Here is a 19,560-nt window from a genome sequence, read left to right on the forward strand (position 1 = left end):
AACAACAGTTCTCCGAGGTTGTGTAAATAAATCGTTTGTTGAATGCCTGTAGGTTTTGTCATTAGTTGGTATACCAACTTTCCAAAGTCGTTTTTTCTGTAGTTTTTCCTGTTCTGCGAGTCGTATGTTTAAGATCCTGTAAGTTGAAGTCACGTGGCGGTCGGAACAGTTCGTGTCGTACATATTGGTTGTTCTTTGTCCTAGAAGTTCCGCAGTATTTGCTTTGTCTTTGTAAAGTCAGTTATGAGTGGATAAAAGTTGCGTTTGATGAAGTGTATCGTTTGATGAAGTGTATCGTTTGATGAAAGTTTGTAAGTTTCAGTTGTTTTCGTTGTATAAAGAACGTATGTTGAAACACTTATGAGTTGTGCGCGTCTTGTTAATGTTTTAATCGTGATGACGTTTTGTGATAATGGGTTGTATGATGATTTTTTTACCGTAGTCTGTCTATGTGCGTTTCTTTTATTGGACTATGATTTATAATGTGTGATTCTTCGATTGTTTCAATATGCATTATGACAAAAGTGGTGTTTGAATTTTTCTCTCCAAGTTTGAAACTTTCTCTCTAGTCCAATATTATCATCTCAAGTGTGTGCCCTACACACGCAGGCCATATGTTATAGAAATTTAGTACTTTTCAACTTCATTTAGTTCAGTCTTCAAGAAACTTGATATAAGCACAAAATTTAATGTAAGAAAATCGTCAAGTGGTTTTATAAAAAGGTTTTACGTAAAACGAGAATATAGGTTAACAATAAAGAGCTCCTTATTTAGAGCCTATTGTTGACCATTGGGCGTGAAATGACTACATGACTAATAAGGCCAGAATGGCCATGTTAGACTCTCACAGGAATGATTACGCAACGTTTCAAATATATCTGAAAATTCCTATGTGTAAAATCTTGTCACTGCTGTACAAACATTATGAAAATACCTCTGCATGTTTTTCTTGTTGGTTGTGTTAGTTCTAATATCTAAATTTTAAAAAATGCTAAACAATGAAAGTTATAGATGACGAAAGCATAATCGTTACATGCATTTCATCGTTGCAAAATTGTACACGAACAAACGCGTGGACCTCACGCAGCATGGTTGAAAGTCCTTACATGGTACTGCCATTGTTGTATGTATTATGATGTGTTGTACATTGTTTTTCTAGGTAAAATCTTACGTTAAATGTCCGATAAATATGATTTTACGTATAACGGTGAATCTTATGTGTGTCACAATTTTCGGAGGAATTTTACGCAGTTTACCTGAAGTGGCCTCAACCGACGGTATGGTATGAACTGCGGTGTTTTGTTTATTGAAATTAAATTAGTAATTTCTAATTTCCTTTTACTATCTAATCCCAGTATACACAGAGCTTTCATTTTACTTTATTAACGGCAGTATTTTGCCCTAAAGCGAAACACTTTTTTAGAAATAATCTGTTTGTTTAATGGTGAATTATTTTGAAGCACACGCAATTGATATTGATGCTCGTTAACGATTCCTCTTGAAGGTTTACAGTTAGAATTAATGAAATTAGCTAATTGAATCTTTAGGGTCTCTTGTCACAAAAATATTGAGTTATATATGGTTAGACAGGAGTTTGTAAATTTATAAAAAATGTTATTGTTGCGAGTAAGTACGAATTTAAAACGTGACTGATGGAAATGACCCACCATGTTGCTTTTGAAAATATCATCCCATTTCATATATTTACAGGAAGCTGTTTAAGAAAAGATGTTTTGAAACGGCCATGTAGATCTGATGAAGTACCCTTGAACAACTTTTGTATCAAAGATTGTCCTCTTGGTTCATATATTGCCAAAGATAAAAATGCCAAAGTTGCCATTCCTCTTGTTCAGCATGCAATGAAAAGGGATGCCTTGCTTGTAAAGAAGACGGAGATGTACACCATTCCAAATACCTTACTCGAGATGGTGCTTGTAAAGAAGACTGTGTTTCTAAGTCTGCATTGAAGAAGAATTCTGGTAGTCGTAGAGTAAGACTTGTCAAAGGATCTTCAATCTTGGAAGGTGTGGTAGAAGTGTATTACAATGGATCATGGGGTACTATATGCTCCAGTGAGTGGGGTGAGCAAGATGCAACTGTGGTATGCAAGGAACTGAAGTTTGGAAATGTTATTGAGAGTAAGATTGTTGGACAAAATGGTTCAAACCTTATGATTTTCGAACAAAAAATTTGGTTTAGTGATGTGCGTTGTAGAGGCAATGAAGACTCTATATTTGATTGTCCTAAAAGAGGTATACAACAATATTGTTATTATTTACAATACCTTGTGCTGGGGTCATCGTAAAGGAAGGAAGTCATCACATCTCTCTGAAATACTCTGGTTGGGGAATATGAAACTTTGATCGTCTTATATGAAAAATTTCCCAATTTCTAATTGACAGATCACACAAAGTTGACATTACTTTGTATATGAGTTAAATTTTGCCTATTTCTTTGTCAACAACCGTGCCTTTGTCTCAAGGACCACACTCAGAAGCTGCACCTATTGTTTTAAGTGCTTTGTAAAAGTTCCCTATGAGTGTCTACAAGGACTTATAAGGGAGTCTTTAGGAGGTCTCTAAGAGGTACATTTCCTAGGAGAAGTCCACAAGGGATGTTAGGGAATATCATAGGGAGGAGTCCACTGGTTAGGTATCCACAGGGTGTTGAGGGATGTCTTATGGGCTCTCTAAGGGATTTCTTAATGTGTGTTAACAAAGGAAGTAAGAGGTTCTTACAGGGGAGTTATTAAGATATGTTTATGGCGTCTTCTAAGGAGAAGCATTGGTGGTATATAAGGGATGTTATGGGATATCTAAAAGCCGTACCTTGATAAATGGTTGACAAAATATTAGCAATGCCACTTATAAAATCAATAGGATTAGCATACAGATGTGATCTTATTAAAAATATCATACAAACACATGTAAATGAATAACAGTGCCACCTTTGTGCAAATGAAGTCAGTGGCAGGAAATATACAATCATTTGTCTTGACGTTTACCGAAACCTTTTCAAATCTGTTCAGATGGAGGAAAGAATAAATGCAGTCATATGGAAGATGTAGCAATCCGATGTAGTGGTCCAGATACGAGGAGAACGTGTGAAGTTGACTGTGGAGATGGTTTTTTCAAGTTTAAATCTTCTTGCCAACCATGTCCGCTTGATTGTAGGACGTGTACCTCCATGGACACTTGTTTAAGTTGTAATGAAATGAGATTTCTCCATGGTATGTATGATAATATTAGTGTTTATAAAATAAACACAATGAAATGCGTGCTCTGATTGGTCTAGAGCTGTGTTTGCATTAGCTTGTGCAAAACACATCTGAGCTCAACCAATCAAATCAATTAAAACAATCAATCAGTCAAAGAGAATTTGCATATCGATTATGAAATGTTTCAGAGGGAAAATTTTAAAGTTTGTCTTTTTTTGCATTATTGTTATTTTATAAAAGAAATAAAAGATTTTTTGTGTTTGCACTGGCTTATTCAAACCTCAGAGACATTTGTGAGAACTCTCGAACATCTGCAACCCTCGACCTTTGGCCTTGGGCTTGCACTGATCTGCACATAAGTCCGCCCAAAGGTCGCCTCGTGCATGCATAAGCCTGTGAAAACATAGAAAACATCTTTTATTTTTTAAATGGTAGTCAAAACACATGACAGTGTAAAGATCTTAGCATGCTATTTAAAAAATAAAAGATGTTTATTGTATTTGCACAGGCTTATCCGAGTAGAACTTGGGGAGAACTCCACAGCAGATCAGTGCGTGCTTGTGACCTATGGTCAAGGTTTACACATGCTTGAGAGCACTCACAAAAAACTAAAAGCGTTTTAATTTTTCCGTTTTAAATGTATTAATAATTGATTTGCAAATTCTCTATGATTGATTGAATGATTTGATTGGTTTAGCTCAGATCGATTTGCACAGGCTAATGCAGCTATAGACCAATCATCACACTCTTTTTATTGTGTTTATTCTATAATTGCATGTGATACATTTCCCTGTGAACTTACACCATATATTTGTAAGGAATGAATTTTTCATAAACAAATATTTTCCTAGGTACAAAGTGTGTTGCCAATTGTCCTTCAGGGATGTTTGGGGATGGTGATTCAAGGAAATGCATGCCCTGTTCAGAGCAATGTCGCACTTGCAAATATTTTGATGTATGCACCAGTTGTCATATGGATAAAGGAAGACCGTATTTAGACGCTGGAAGTTGTGTTAGCGATTGTGGTAAAGGTGTTGTCAATAAAAGATTTATTCGTTTGTCTGGGAAAACAAAAGCCAGTACAAAGGATTACTGGAAGTGAAATATGAGGGAAAATGGCATACAATATGCAGCAATGGCTTCCATCTAGATACAGCTCGAGTATTTTGTAGAGAGTTAGGCTTCGGAGAACCTTTAAAGTACTCGGGCGGTCTATATGGGACTGGCAAAGGTCCAATTCTAAAACGTCATATAAGATGTAAGGGGGACGAAACGTCCTTTATTTCATGTTATCAAGGTGATTGGTTTTATTCTTATTCTTATTGTGGGCACAATTTCGATGTTGGTTTATGGTGCAAGGCGCCTACGAACGATGTTAGAATCGATGATAATTGTATAGAAAAATGTCCTGACGGTACCTATCGTGATCAAAACAACATATGTGAACTGTGCAATCCTATATGTCTGACCTGCAAGGATGATGCCTCGAAATGTGTTACTTGTCGTGAACGTTATTTTCACAATGGTACTTCTTGTGTACGTCAGTGTCCACGTGGTACTTACGCCGATTCGAAACTCGGCAAGTGTAAACCTTGTGGGAAAAAATGCACGACCTGTAGTTTGAGAGAAGACAACTGTTTGTCTTGCGTGGGTCCTTTGGTTCATAATGGAACACATTGCGTCGCGTCATGTCCGAAGAATACGTACCAGAAAGAGTTCGATTGCGTTGAAAATTGTGGTTTTAAACATTACCCGAAAGATGGCAAATGTCGTGCTTGTCCATTCAAATGTCTTTTTTGTAATGCATCTGGTGTTTGCCTTGCTTGTGACTACGATCATCGGTTGACAAAAGAAGGCCGATGTCGACGCTCGTGTCCTTCTGGGCAATATTCGTTTCCCTTAAAAGCAAGCGACGTACACAATCAACTCGAATTGAGATTATCAAGCAAAGAAGGTTATTTATCGAAGGGAAGGTTGGAGATTTATCATGATGGAGAATGGGGCACAGTTTGTGACGATAATTGGAATCGTGGAAATGCTTCCTCGGTTGCCTGTAGACAACTGTTACTTGGTCCTCCCAAAGTTCATCTTTATCTTAACAGTAAAAATCCACGAGGACAGAACGTGACCCGCACGTGGCTAGACCAGGTAGAATGTACCGGCTACGAAGAAAGGCTTAGTGATTGTAAGAGAGCGAAATGGGGAGTACATGATTGCGTAGCCGCTGAGGATGTTCATATTGAATGTCATTATCCAGGAATGACAAAATGTGTACCTAGTTGTCCCACGTCGTACCACGTGAGCGGTGAATTTTGTATACATTGTGCGTCCGCCTGTATAAACTGCTCAGGCACGGCAAGTAACTGTACTTCATGTAAGCAAGGATATGTTTTGACAGAAGATAATCGCTGTTTGGAGAAATGTCCACTAGAATTTTATGAAAAGGATGGGTTGTGTGAGAAATGTCACGTGGATTGTTTAACTTGTAACGGCCCCACGGATCATCACTGCACATCCTGCCTACGTCCAAAATTACTGCTTAAGGTTATGTGTGTAGACAGCTGCTTGCCTAAACAATATGAAAGAACTGTAAATCCATACATAAATTTAACTCAAAGAACGGGTCCATTTGAAGGTGTTGTTATGGTAAGTAGTTAAGTATTTTGTTGACAGTGAATAGTTGAGAAACGGAGTATATTAATGATTATTATTATTCTATGATGGTGCAATCTTCATCGTGATTGGCTAAAAGCTTACATGTTTGTAGATGTTGATCGTGTAGCTTAGAATAGTCCTGAGAAAGACTGTTGGTGTTGTTGTTGACTGACGTTTCGACAACCTTAGCGGTAGTCAACTTCAGAGCAAATGTAATAAATCAAAATTTACTGATGATGTAGCAATTAATAGTGTGTGTGATGAAAATACAAAATTTTTGACAATTCCTTTTTTATACTTTAGTTAAAAGTTGGCTCTAGAGTTGGTTTTCTCTGTGATCGTCTACCGACTATGGAAGATGGTCAAGTTATTTGTCGTGAACTTCATATGGGCAATGTTGTAGAGGTGGATGAAAGGTCTATGTTCTATAGTTACAGGACGCCTATTGTTATGAAGAATCCTATTTGTACAGGTACTTTATCAACCTTTTTTATACTATTTCTTTTTTTTTGGTTCGTTCTCATGTGAACTTATCAACGGGAATTCGTGTGGGCTCAACGCATTTCTATACCCTGTAAGTTGACAATTTGTGGTAGTTGAGGATGTATTTGTGGTAGGTCAGGGTGTATTTGTGGTAGTTGAGGGTGTATTTGTGATAGTTGAGGGTGTATTTTTGGTAGGTGAGAGTGTATTTTTGGTAGGTGAGGGTGTATTTGTGATAGGTGAAGGTGTATTTGTGGTAGTTGAGGGTGTATTTTTGGTAGGTGAGGGTGGATTTGTGGTAGGTGAAGGTGTATTTTTGGTAGGTGAGAGTGTATTTTTGGTAGGTGAGGGTGGATTTGTGATAGGTGAAGGTGTATTTGTGGTAGTTGAGGGTGTATTTGTTGTAGGTGAGGGTGTATTGGTGGTAGTTGAGGGTGTATTTTTGGTAGGTGAGAGTGTATTTTTGGTAGGTGAGGGTGTACTTGTGATAGGTGAAGGTGTATTTGTGGTAGTTGAATGTGTATTTGTGGTAGGTGAGGGTGTATTTTTGGTAGGTGAGGGTGTATTTGTGATAGGTGAGGGTGTATTGGTGGTAGTTGAGGTGTATTTTTGGTAGGTGAGGGTATATTGGTGGTAGTTGAGGGTGTATTTTTGGTAGGTGAGGGTGTATTGGTGGTAGTTGAGGTGTATTTGTTGTAGGTGAGGTGTATTGGTGGTAGTTGAGGGTGTATTTTTGGTAGGTGAGGGTGTATTGGTGGTAGTTGAGGGTGTATTTTTGGTAGGTGAGGGTGTATTGGTGGTAGTTGAGGGTGTATTTTGGTAGGTGAGGGTGTATTGGTGGTAGTTGAGGGTGTATTTTGGTAGGTGAGGGTGTATTGGTGGTAGTTGAGGGTGTATTTTTGGTAGGTGAGGGTGTATTTGTGGTAGGTGAGGGTGTATTGGTGGTAGTTGAGGGTGTATTTTTGGTAGGTGAGGGTGTATTGGTGGTAGTTGAGGGTGTATTTTTGGTAGGTGAGGGTGTATTGGTGGTAGTTGAGGGTGTATTTTTGGTAGGTGAGTGTGTATTTGTGGTTAGCGAGGTTGTATTTGCCTTTTTCCCTGCGCGTGAGTGTCACCTGATTTGAAATTTGAAAAGAACAGTCCCATAAACAGCACTTGTAATTCAGTCGCTCTTACTCGACTTTATTATTTCGCCTTCGTTTTAGAAATTTTATTGATGTTATGTATAAGTGATTTGGGATTATACATAATAACTGTTTTGAGATTTCATATAGAGACATTCTCATGTATTATCTACTGCAGGCAACGAGTCTTCGATATTTGATTGTCCTTTGCCAAAGAGATATTCTTTCTGTTCACGGAGTAATGTTATGTCTGTAAAATGTTCTGGTCCTGATTTGTCAAGTCAATGTATCGAAGATTGCCCTTCAACAAAGAATTTGTACGTTGCTGACCAGAAGAGGTGTGCTTTTTGCTCCAAGAACTGTTTGGGTTGCATCAAAAATGCCACGCTGTGTACAGGATGTCCAAAAGGTAGCATTCTATATTATATACATGATTATAGAATTGTTTAAATATTGGCCACTTTTCCTTAACACTACGCTACACATTTTTATTAAAACCTGGACAATCATTGTTCTTGTATTAACGAATAGTTGAAAGGAGCAATTTAAAGTTTGCCTCAACTACATGCCCTTCAGCTATGAATACAAAAAATGGACTATCTTAGGGAACAACATTATTTTATCATCTTAGTCCTGAAACAATACTAGTGAAGGTGTGCTTCATGTGAAAGGCACGTTCTCGCTTTATCTTATTCACGATTCATTACATCTCGGTTTGGCTGTTTAAGAAGAACAAATTTAGTTTAAGAAGATTCCTCCATTGCCGTGAGGTTTAGAATCAGTGACACATCACTGTCACTGTAAGTCTAACGTCTGCATTAAAGTGATGATGATTCCTCCATTGCCGTGAGGTTTAGAATCAGTGACACATCACTGTCACTGTAAGTCTAACGTCTGCATTAAAGTGATGATGATTCCTCCATTGCCGTGAGGTTTAGAAGCCGTGACACATCACTGTCACTGTAAGTCTAACGTCTGCATTAAAGTGATGATGATTCCTCTATTGCCGTGAGGTTTAGAATCAGTGACACATCACTGTCACTGTAAGTCTAACGTCTGCATTAAAGTGATGATGATTCCTCCATTGCCGTGAGGTTTAGAAGCGGTGACACATCACTGTCACTGTAAGTCTAACGTCTGCATTAAAGTGATGATAATTCCTCCATTGCTGTGAGATTTAATGTACTAAATACAGAGTACTAACATACAAAGACGACCAACCATTTATACACACGAAACTCCTCTTTTTGCACTTTTCCACTCGCTATTTATTGACGAAAATCCATCACACATGACGTTGTATGTTATTACTGTTATAACCATAAACTTTTGTGATCCTTATTGATATCGAAGTATCTTTACAAACGCGAACATTTCTGTTGTATCTTAGAAAATGTACTTTGATTTCATTTTTCAGGAAAGTTACTGACATGGGACAAGAAATGTGTTGAATTTTGTCCCGAGGGAACATATTACGAATCGAAAAGTAAGACGTGCAAAAAATGCAATCTTCAAATGTGTCTCGCTTGTCGAGAAAGCTCTGAAATTTGCACAGTATGTGCCAATGGTAAATACTCATACAAAGCAGCATGTCTAACGAAATGCCTTGACAAAGATTATTCAGTAGAAGGAGTGGGGAATTTGAGATTGACCAAATCTTTTCTTTATCGTGTACCATACCAGAATATTTCTTCTGGTTATATTGAGATCATGGTGAATAAAACATGGAAAGGAGTTTGTTTTCACGGTTTTAATATGAAAGCCGCCGCTGTTGTTTGTCATCATCTTGGCTACGGTGATCCAGTGTCTTTTTTCTCTCGTTATCTTAATTATCGCCTCGGCATATCAGAAATGGTCGCTTTTAACTGCACTGGAAATGAAGCGTCGTTTGAACAATGTTCTAAAGGTAGGTATGAAGGGATTATTTGGGTGTTTTATGGATTGATTCAGTTAGTGTTAGGATACGTTGTATAAAATAAATATATAACTGTGAGGCTATGGTTTTGTCATGAAGTCAAATATCATCATCAACACTTTAGATTACTAACGTAATAAGCTTCCATTTGACCGTGCATGGAAAGACTGGGACTTGTTAAATTGCTGGCTTCAAATTTTGACGACAAGTAGCCGTCCAGTTATATTCAGTTCAATTCTTCGGTAAGAGATTTAGGGGATCAGGAAACTGAGGCGAAACCTTTAGGGAAACAGCGTGTTGAAATTGTCTGAGTAGGAATTTTCAATTAAGATTAATTGTAAGTGAGAAATATTTTTTGTTGTTGCATAGTCGTCGAATCCTGTAGAACTTCTTCTCTGGTCAAGCTAACTTGTTCACGATATTCGCCAATCAGAAGATGCTTGACGTCATGTGAAGATGGATTTTATGCAGTACGAAAACAGTGTCGCCGTTGCTCCAGTAACTGTTTGACATGTGCAGGCTCGGCTAATCATTGTACTTCTTGTAATTCCACTCAAGTAATGCGTTCTTCAAAGTGTGAGGACAAATGCGAAGATGGATACTTCATTCAGCTAAATAACATGACGTGTCAAAGATGTAGTGATCAATGTAGGACATGTATGGATGGCTACACTGATGATAGATGTACATCTTGTGATGACCCTTATTTCTTACGTATGTACTGATGGCTGTGTATGCTATGTTTTATCTAAACGTAGAGAAGTGTATGCTATCTTTAAATCAACCATAGAGAAGTGTATGATATCCTTAAATCAACCATAGAGAAGTGTATGCTATCTGTAAATCAACCATAGAGAAGTGTATGATATCCTTAAATCAACCATAGAGAAGTGTATGCTATCTTTAAATCAACCATAAAGAAGTGTATGATATTCTTAAATCAACCATAGAGAAGTGTATGTTATTCTTAAATCAACCATAGAGAAGTGTGTGCTATCCTTAAATCAACCATAGAGAAGTGTATGCTATCCTTAAATCAACCATAGAGAAGTGTATGCTATCCTTAAATCAACCATAGAGAAGTGTATGCTATCCTTAAATCAACCATAGAGAAGTGTATGATATCCTTAAATCAACCATAGAGAACTGTATGATATCTTTAAATCAACCATAGAGAAGTGTGTGCTATCTTTAAATCAACCATAGAGAAGTGTATGCTATCTGTAAATCAACCATAGAGAAGTGTATGATATCCTTAAATCAACCATAGAGAAGTGTATGCTATCTTTAAATCAACCATAGAGAAGTGTATGATATCCTTAAATCAACCATAGAGAAGTGTATGCTATCCTTAAATCAACCATAGAGAAGTGTATGCTATCCTCAAATCAACCATAAAGAAGTGTATGCTATCCTTAAATCAACCATAGAGAAGTATATGCTATCCTTAAATCAACCATAGAGAAGTGTATGCTATCTTTAAATCAAACATAGAGAAGTGTATGCTATCCTTAAATCAACCATAAAGAAGTGTATGCTATCCTTAAATCAACCATAGAGAAGTGTATGCTGTCCTTAAATCAACCATAGAGAAGTGTATGCTGTCCTTAAATCAACCATAGAGAAGTGTATGCTATCTGTAAATCAACCATAGAAGTGTATGATATCCTTAAATCAACCATAGAGAAGTGTATGCTATCTTTAAATCAACCATAGAGAAGTGTATGATATCCTTAAATCAACCATAGAGAAGTGTATGCTATCCTTAAATCAACCATAGAGAAGTGTATGCTATCCTCAAATCAACCATAAAAGTGTATGCTATCCTTAAATCAACCATAGAGAAGTATATGCTATCCTTAAATCAACCATAGAGAAGTGTATGCTATCTTTAAATCAAACATAGAGAAGTGTATGCTATCCTTAAATCAACCATAGAAGTGTATGCTATCCTTAAATCAACCATAGAGAAGTGTATGCTGTCCTTAAATCAACCATAGAAGTGTATGCTGTCCTTAAATCAACTATATTCCAAAGCCATCATCAGAGTACACATATAATATATTAATCCTAACACGGTTTTTAATATGCACATGAAAAACATGTGACTTGGACTTGAAATCAACTACAGACATTGTATTTTTGAGCTTCTTGTACAGTATGACATAGTTGGATTCGCTTTTTTTTCAGGAGGTACTAAATGTGTTGAGTCGTGCTATCCTGATCATTCTTTGATTGAGTTGATGCCGCACCGGAAACCTTCAGTCAAACTTCTAAATGGCTCCTTCTATGGAGAGGGATTTCTTTCGGTAATGAAGGATGGCAAATGGAACATGATATGCGAATACGATTCAACGGGAAGCAGAGCGAAGTTCGCATATGATCTTGCCTGTCAAGAGTTAGGTTTTGAACAGGCTTCAATCATGAAGAGGAAACCTGTTTTTCGTGAGTAAACGTTTTTATATAAGATCCGTACGCCAGCGAGCCTGCAGTTTTCAGTGCTTCTATATAAATGGGAGAACGTTATGTAGAGAACATCGAACAGTAAGTGAACACAGAAAAGCTTCATTGCAAGAGAACGGCTGCCTATCGTCGGGAGTGTTGATTTTCAGTGTCATATGTTTTCATTATGAACTTTTGTGTACTAAAATGCGTTTTTGCTTGTTTTTTATATTTACATGCTCTTTAAATTGGCTTTTTTACAATGATCCAGAATTTTCTCATGCAGTCTTTCACATTTTTAAGGAAACTATAGGGACAAAACGCTGGGCTCGCAATGTCGATTGTTTGAGAGTTCTTTCTCAGAGTGTCATTTATATCAAATGTATTGGTGTTATTCTACACAATTCGTCACCTGCTCGCGAAAGCCTTTTGATAAACGTGTATGTCGTAAGATAATGAAAAAGCCGTGTACAGAAGATGTGTGTTATCCTGGAGTGTCTTGTGTTGAAGGCGATGGTCGTGTCGTTGGCAGCGAAGAATCTTTTTGTCGTCATTGTCCTTCTGGTTATTTTGGTGATGGTGATCAATGCACATGTAAATATATTTTAATTTATTTCTAGTATTACATTCGTCATGATAAACATAGAACAATAAAGATTTTCTCCATCATAATCTGATGATGCTGGATTGCGAACGTTGATTCCGACCATTATTGTGATAAGCAGCTTCCATGCGGGCTAGTATCTTCCATAAGAATATGGCGATGTTTAGCGAAAGTGAACGTTTTGTTATGTGCTGTGAATTTAAACACACTTAAACTTAGTGATTTTACTCACAAACTTTATATCGACTCATAGGAGCAAATTCTGCTTATGTGTTAGTGTGTTTCATCGATACTGTTCTAGAAGAACTGTTTTTTTTAAAGCTGAAAAACACCATGCCATTAAATATATTGTAAATACATTATATTAAAGTTTTTTTAACATCGATGTTTAGATAATACAGTGACGTTACCATCTCGAAACTTGACCGGGGGGGGGAAATATTCGTATATGCATGTTATTATCACTATACAATTGATTTCTAAAAAACTTAACTAGCAAAACATGCATATGTTTATATCCCCACATTTATCGTTCTTGCGAAATCGTTGTTTAAATACTTCTTTAACTATTGGTTTCAATTTTTAGTAATTTCAAAGACTCGTCCAACTCCCTACTATCGACAACTGTATCAGAAACGATTTTATAATGTCGGTGTTACGGTACATATGCTGTGTCGTGTCCGTTCTAGTGGTACTTATATACCATCTCGCGCTTATCATTGGTCAAAAGACGGTAAACCAATCAGTGATGGTGTTTTTCGAAATGGTGTTTTAGCATTCCGGATCTCTCACTATTCCCAAGGGGGAATTTACAATTGCACCATTGGTAACTCTCTAGGGTCACTGACGTTTATCTATAATGTCACCATTACAGGTTGGTCATCGTTTGGTCGTATGTGAAAAGAAACACCTCATTTCTTTCAAATTCTTTTGCATGTAAAAAATACAAATACAATACAGTACATTAATATTTACACTTGTCATATTTAATGTGACAATTTTTGATGGTCCAAGTTTGTAAAGGTAACAATATTCAATGGTAGCGATGTTTAATGGAAGCCATGTTAAATGGTAGCGATGTTTAATGGTAGCCATGTTAAATGGTAGCGATGTTTAATGGTAGCCATGTTAAATGGTAGTGATGTTTAATGGCAGCCATGTTAAATGGTAACAATTTTTCTTTAGGAAAGCCAATAATAACGAGAGCTGATACCGTTTCTGTTGTTCACGGTCAACCAGTCATTCTTACCTGTGAAGTTTTTGCCAACCCCCCCGCCAACATAACATGGCTATTTGAAAACAAGACTCTCTCCGAAAGTACTTCGAGGAACGAAGGGCCACGAGTCATGAACAACGGTTCACTGTACATTGCCGTATCAATTCTTAAAGATGCCGGTAAATACACTTGTGTGGCAAATAATTCTCGTGGAAGTTCATCAGAAATCGTTGTGCTCCGCATTGGTGGTATGTAATTTAATGATTAGATAAGATTCTTTGATACTACAACGAGCTTTAAATACCTTACAACCTTTCATTAACAGCGTTGCTACATGCATACATAAAATATGATAACTTACTTATCCCGACTTCCGAACCAAAACTTGTAGCCATGTTCGTATCTTTAATGTAGCCATTTGGCTGTATATCCATTAGAAAGATGCTTGTGGTGTTTTTGTGGAAGGTCACTTTGTAATTGCACTTCAACATTATCTGTAATTTAAATCAATCTACGTCGCACAATTAATATTTTTATTATTTCCAGATGAAATTCATTTCGAGAAGAAACCTGGTGTCGTCACAGTGTCGTTAAAAGATAATGCTGTATTTCATTGTCGACCGTTCGAGAGGGGCACGATTTTGCCTTTGGTTGCATGGCGTCACAACGGAAAGACTTTGAGAAATAACGGAAAATACGTAATTTCTGATGAAACGTTGACTATTATAGAAGTGTCAGAAGAGGATTGTGGCGAATATTATTGTGTTGTAAACGATGGACACTCTACTTTAACTACCTCTGGAAAGTTGATCATAAAAAATGGTAATAATCCCTGTCTTTCATTTGAAGACCTTTAGTAAATAAAATAAGGAAATAGCTTATTGGAATCTGCGCCCACAGTCTTTTATATATTTACTCAGCTAATGTACAACAGATGTTTAAATAAGGAATTTACAAACAACTAAAAACAGCATGCTCCTGAATTCTCAGATTTCTCATAGAAATAAACTGGCTGTTAATTAAAAAAATATATTTATGCGTATGTATATCAAAGAAATTCGATAATTCTATATTTATATAAATCTATCCTTATGCATATTAAATTTATCAAGATAAAAAATATTGATTAAATTCTTCAATGATAAACAATGGCATAAACTACGATACGATTAAAAAAAGAAAACTTGAAAAGATCTGCTTCAAATCGGTATTTACAAGGGTATATGTAGCTGGACTGTTTCTCGTTTTGTAATTTAGTGTCCTAAATTAACAATAGGACAAAACTTCAAAATCTTCACAAACCTTTAAGACATTTAAATAATCATCAAAGATGTAATATCTCTCTTTTATATTGCTAAAGAGATATACTGAATCTATTTATTATTTTCTAATGAAGCTTAATGTATCATTTAGTGCCACCATGCATCTACAATCCACCACAAAATCTGGCGCTCAAAGACGGTATGTACGCCAGGTTTTACTGTGAAGCGAGTGGCGAACCTCCTCCTACGATTTCGTGGGAAAAATTTGGTAGCACGTTGCTGAAAAATACGAAGGAGTTGCGAATAGACAAAGTGAACATCTCCCATGTTGGAGCCTTCGTTTGTATCGCCGATAGTGGAGGAAAGAAAGTTAAGAAAGTTGCATTTCTCAGTGTGGATGGAATTTATGGTTAGTATCATTGATCACATAAATTATTTCGTTATTTTAAATGTCTGTGACTTTGTACATGTATCTTTCGAAGCCTTTGATAACACGTGACGCTTCTTTCGAAGCCTGTGATAACACGTGACGCTTGCGTGGAAAATGATTTATTTCCACGAAGAATGATCGTTCACTAAGGCATAGATAGGATGACAAATGCTAGCCGGCTTAATAATGGTAGACCTAAGGCCTATGAAAAATATCAAAGAGTAAAAATGATACAAATGTATGATGCCTTGATAGCCAGAACATAGCTGGTGAATGTAAGCGGAGCTTGTTTTTGCTTGTTTTTACTATAATTCTTATGATTGTTTCTTTGTATAATGGAGAAAAGAAACATCCGCAGAGACCACCAGGTTCAGAAGTAGTATTTTTTCCCTCTCCTTGAACATAACTTTAACAATGGAAGATTGTAGAGAAATATTTATCCTGCCTTGATGCATAATTAGGTTGCTAAAATGCCGTGAAAATTGTTTTTGGTCATCTGGCAAATATGATAATGTAATTCTAAATCTTCATCGTATTAAATACATTAGTTAAGTAAGATTTTTATGATTGGGATGCACGACAAAAGATTATATTAGTAAAAATCAGCTGTGCGTATTTTACATGTGACGAAGGGTTTTGTTTTAGTTTACTTTTGCCAAGGATGTGAATACCTTGTTTTGTAATTTTTTAGCCTGTCCATACATAATTGAAAAGCCTAAAGACGCCATAGCTGAATTAGGTAATACGTCAAGCTTTTACTGCGATGGTGCAACGTACAATCACAACGTCAACATATTATGGTATAAGGATGGTAAAAAGATCATCGATAACGATAAATACGACATTATTGATAAAAATAGGAAACTTGTCATTAAAAATGTCGATCGTCACGATATTGGATCTTATACATGTGTGGTTGATGATGGTACTGGTGAACGTGCCAGCATGGTAGCTCGTTTGAAATTAACAGGTACGCTCTTTCTGTAAATTTTTTTGTTAATTGTCTACCATATTTTACTTGACCATTGACTCCTATAATGTCTATTTCGGAATGTAGTGTAATGTTTGACCACTGAAAGATATTTATAGTTGTTCTTTTGACTTTCAAGCGTGCTTGAAATCTACCATCTTAAGTTAAACTTTTATCAGGTTTCCTTAAATGACATGAGACGCCCTCGGAAGGGATGTAACTTATTGGATCAGGGGGGGCACGCGTCCCTTTTAGCGTATATCTAATCCATTCATTTACATTAAGCAATATATCAACGTTATTTCGCTATACTTATATTCGTCACGTTTGTTGTTATTGCCCTTCCGACTCCCGTGAAACAATGCAGCTTTCCATTTAGTCAACAATTACAACCAAACCAAACTATGATATCTTTAAATTTTGTTGCAACTAATTTATATATTTTGCTTCCTGTAGGCAGTCAGAGTCGGAGTACTGAATCATCAAATCCTGCTGGGATCATCATTGGTGTTCTAGTATGTATTCTAGTGATCATCGTTGTCCTTTACTTTGTCTATCGCTATCGTCGCCATGGTGTTACTCCTGTTGATGTCATGAAAAGAGTGAAACGTAAGTCATTATCTCGTCTTCAGTCCAATACAAGACATACTGTATTGAATTATAACACAGCGGAGTCTCATGATGATGAAGATGGCTATGATACTGCTGATACAAATCCCTTCGTCAGAGATTAAATGTTTGTGTATTTTTTCTCGCTATATTTGTACGTAAAATATCAATGTCCTAACCATGTATATGCCTGCCTTTGTAAATTTGGCTTGTGAGATGATATGTATGACTTGATTGATTTTTTTTTGTAATTTAGTGTGCTGCGAGCACTTGCAGTCAGTGAAATTAGACTAGAAAGATGTAATAAAATTACAAAATGTGATTGCAATTGAAAATTGATTTTACTGTAGTTTTTTCTTTAGAATACGAACAATTAATGACTTCGTTCAACTAGATGAACTACTTCTGAGAGAGAAACAGTTATTTTTAGTGTGTACAAACAGAACAGCAAACTGAATATGCCGGAATTCTTTTTTATTTACATCTCAAAAACCATTATGTGACATATGTCTGATGTCTCCTGTGTAGAGTTCCGATCTTAATTTTGCCGTCATTCCTGCTATCGCTGCATGTGAGTTTTCGATGGTCGTTCTTCTGTGCTCTTGATAGTCTAGCGTAAACTTTGGCAATTGCGGGTTTGTGTGTTTCCAGATAATTTCGATGGGTTTCCGGATTGATTTTCTGCACAATACCATCAACCTTAATAAGAGAAGTTTGTCGTTTGTTTTGATGCAATTCCTTTTAGATCTAGTCTAGGTTTATGTTAGAAGCAGTAGCTGTACAGTTGTCTTTGATGTGTGCCTAATGCAGTATCTAGTTAGTTGTCATATGCATTTACTTAAAATTCTCTTTTCTTGTTGTATTTTCGTCTACTATATGTATTGTTCCAACATATATATCATACTGCGTACAATTAAGAATAGTTGTCCTTTAAGGGCATATCTTGCTCTTAATATGTATATTCGTAGAGAATCTTTAGATAATTGAACACTTCGCTAGTGTAGCTACTTACTTGATCATTATCTGTCCAGTCTTGTTTCGTTGTCAAACCTTCCATTTCGACTGTAAAGTATTCAGCAGTAAAGTATGCGCAAATTACCCCAGAAACTCTGCTTTATACTGTAGCGAGTCGATTCGAAAGTGTAATAAGTTTCCCCCGGATGTGTTTGTTGCATCGTTTTACTTACAGTTCGTTCCATGCTCCCTTTCAGTCTATATTTAAGTGGAAAGTAGTATGAACATTAAGTGGATTGCTTTTATCTGATATTTCATGCAATGAGCTAACGATTTCTCATTTATACCACCATCTTTTGCCCGTACTCATTTTCAAACTTTATTGTATAAGGGCCATGATCTTGAACTTGAATAATTTTGACGTTGTTATGTGAACAAAGTCTTCTTTATAGGTAAGTACGCATGCTTGACGGGACATTGTTTCTATTCACCAATGCTCCTATAAGTTACTTGTGTACATTTTCTCTTCCTAATGAATCGTTAACGATGAAATTCTGATCTTATTTTACGCTGCATTGCTAAATTTTTTATCTGTCTCGTGTATACAGATCGGAGTTGGAAATTTACATGTTAACTCAAGTATGTCTGGAACTCTCAAATATTGATAACGATAGCGACGAAAATAGTATTTACATACACTATTGGTTCAATATGATGGAATTGAAACATTTCTTTTTCTTCACTGTGCCGCCGCACCCATTACGATAAGACAAACTTCCGTGTTTCCTTGTGATCATGTGATTGTTTCTACGAATATATATTGGAATATCTTACTGTTTTCCTTCCAGGAATCGCCTCTATTTACGTATCCGGCAATAAGCATGTTATTCATGGTTTATATGTGTTTGAAATAATCTTGTCAGCTCTTTCAAACTCTGTTGTGAGATTTTCCAGTCGATCCGAACGTCGTAACCCTTGTTGCATCGCTAAAAAATTTCCTAAAGAGGGGCTGATCTATAAATTTTCCGTAAATTTTCCGAGATACATATTCGCTCCAAAACGCCGGGAGGTGTGGAAAGTATGAATCAACAAATTATTCAAAAATTCTTCTTGTTTTGTCGTTCAGGAACGGCATTTGACGTTCTCAACTCGAAATTTCACGAAATAATTTTTACGTTTGATTGAAAGGAGATGTAGCTTTTACCTATTGACAACGTACATATCCCTCGTGGATAAATGTCGCAAGCTGATTGGTTGATAGAAATGGCGCCAAATTATTCTCAAACTAAAACTTACCTTCACAAAGTTTCAACATTGAAGCATGCAAGAGCTTTTCACAAGAATTATACAACGAAATTTTCATCGAAACCGCTTTGAAAATCCACGAAACTATTCTCAGCTGTTAAAAGGGTAAGCTAATTTGAAATATATGTTAAAATTTTACCATAAGCTAAAGCATAACTCGAAAAAACCGAACATACTTTCTTGTTGCTTGAATGGCGAATTGTCGAAGAGAATATCTTACTGTCTTTATATCTCGTCACTCGTCCGCTCTTCATTTATCATTGTTTTGACGAGAGAACATAAAAACATTTTTTTATGTTCGTACAATAAATATCTAAAGAAACTAGCGCTTTCTCGAGCGAAAACAATTACACTGGCGCTTTTCAAAAAGGTCT

The 19,560-nt window shown here is 36.4% G+C and overlaps 1 protein-coding gene across 1 annotated transcript; it reads left to right on the top strand.

Moving 5' to 3' along the window:
- The first annotated feature begins 1,088 nt into the window (after positions 1-1,088).
- LOC124433380 lies at positions 1,089-17,262 on the top strand. Its single transcript, XM_046983139.1, is given in 18 exon segments — positions 1,089-1,109; positions 1,160-1,282; positions 1,826-2,252; positions 3,029-3,229; positions 4,069-4,281; positions 4,284-5,863; positions 6,176-6,344; positions 7,658-7,888; positions 8,897-9,385; positions 9,764-10,108; positions 11,585-11,839; positions 12,140-12,430; positions 13,027-13,314; positions 13,626-13,904; positions 14,203-14,478; positions 15,070-15,327; positions 16,040-16,318; positions 16,775-17,262. Coding segments are annotated over 18 exon segments (6,003 nt in total). The 3' UTR covers positions 17,053-17,262.
- The last annotated feature ends 2,298 nt before the right edge of the window (positions 17,263-19,560 follow it).

This window comes from Xenia sp. Carnegie-2017, unplaced genomic scaffold, assembly GCF_021976095.1.
Source record: "Xenia sp. Carnegie-2017 unplaced genomic scaffold, XeniaSp_v1 HiC_scaffold_13, whole genome shotgun sequence".
NCBI lineage: Eukaryota > Metazoa > Cnidaria > Anthozoa > Malacalcyonacea > Xeniidae > Xenia > Xenia sp. Carnegie-2017.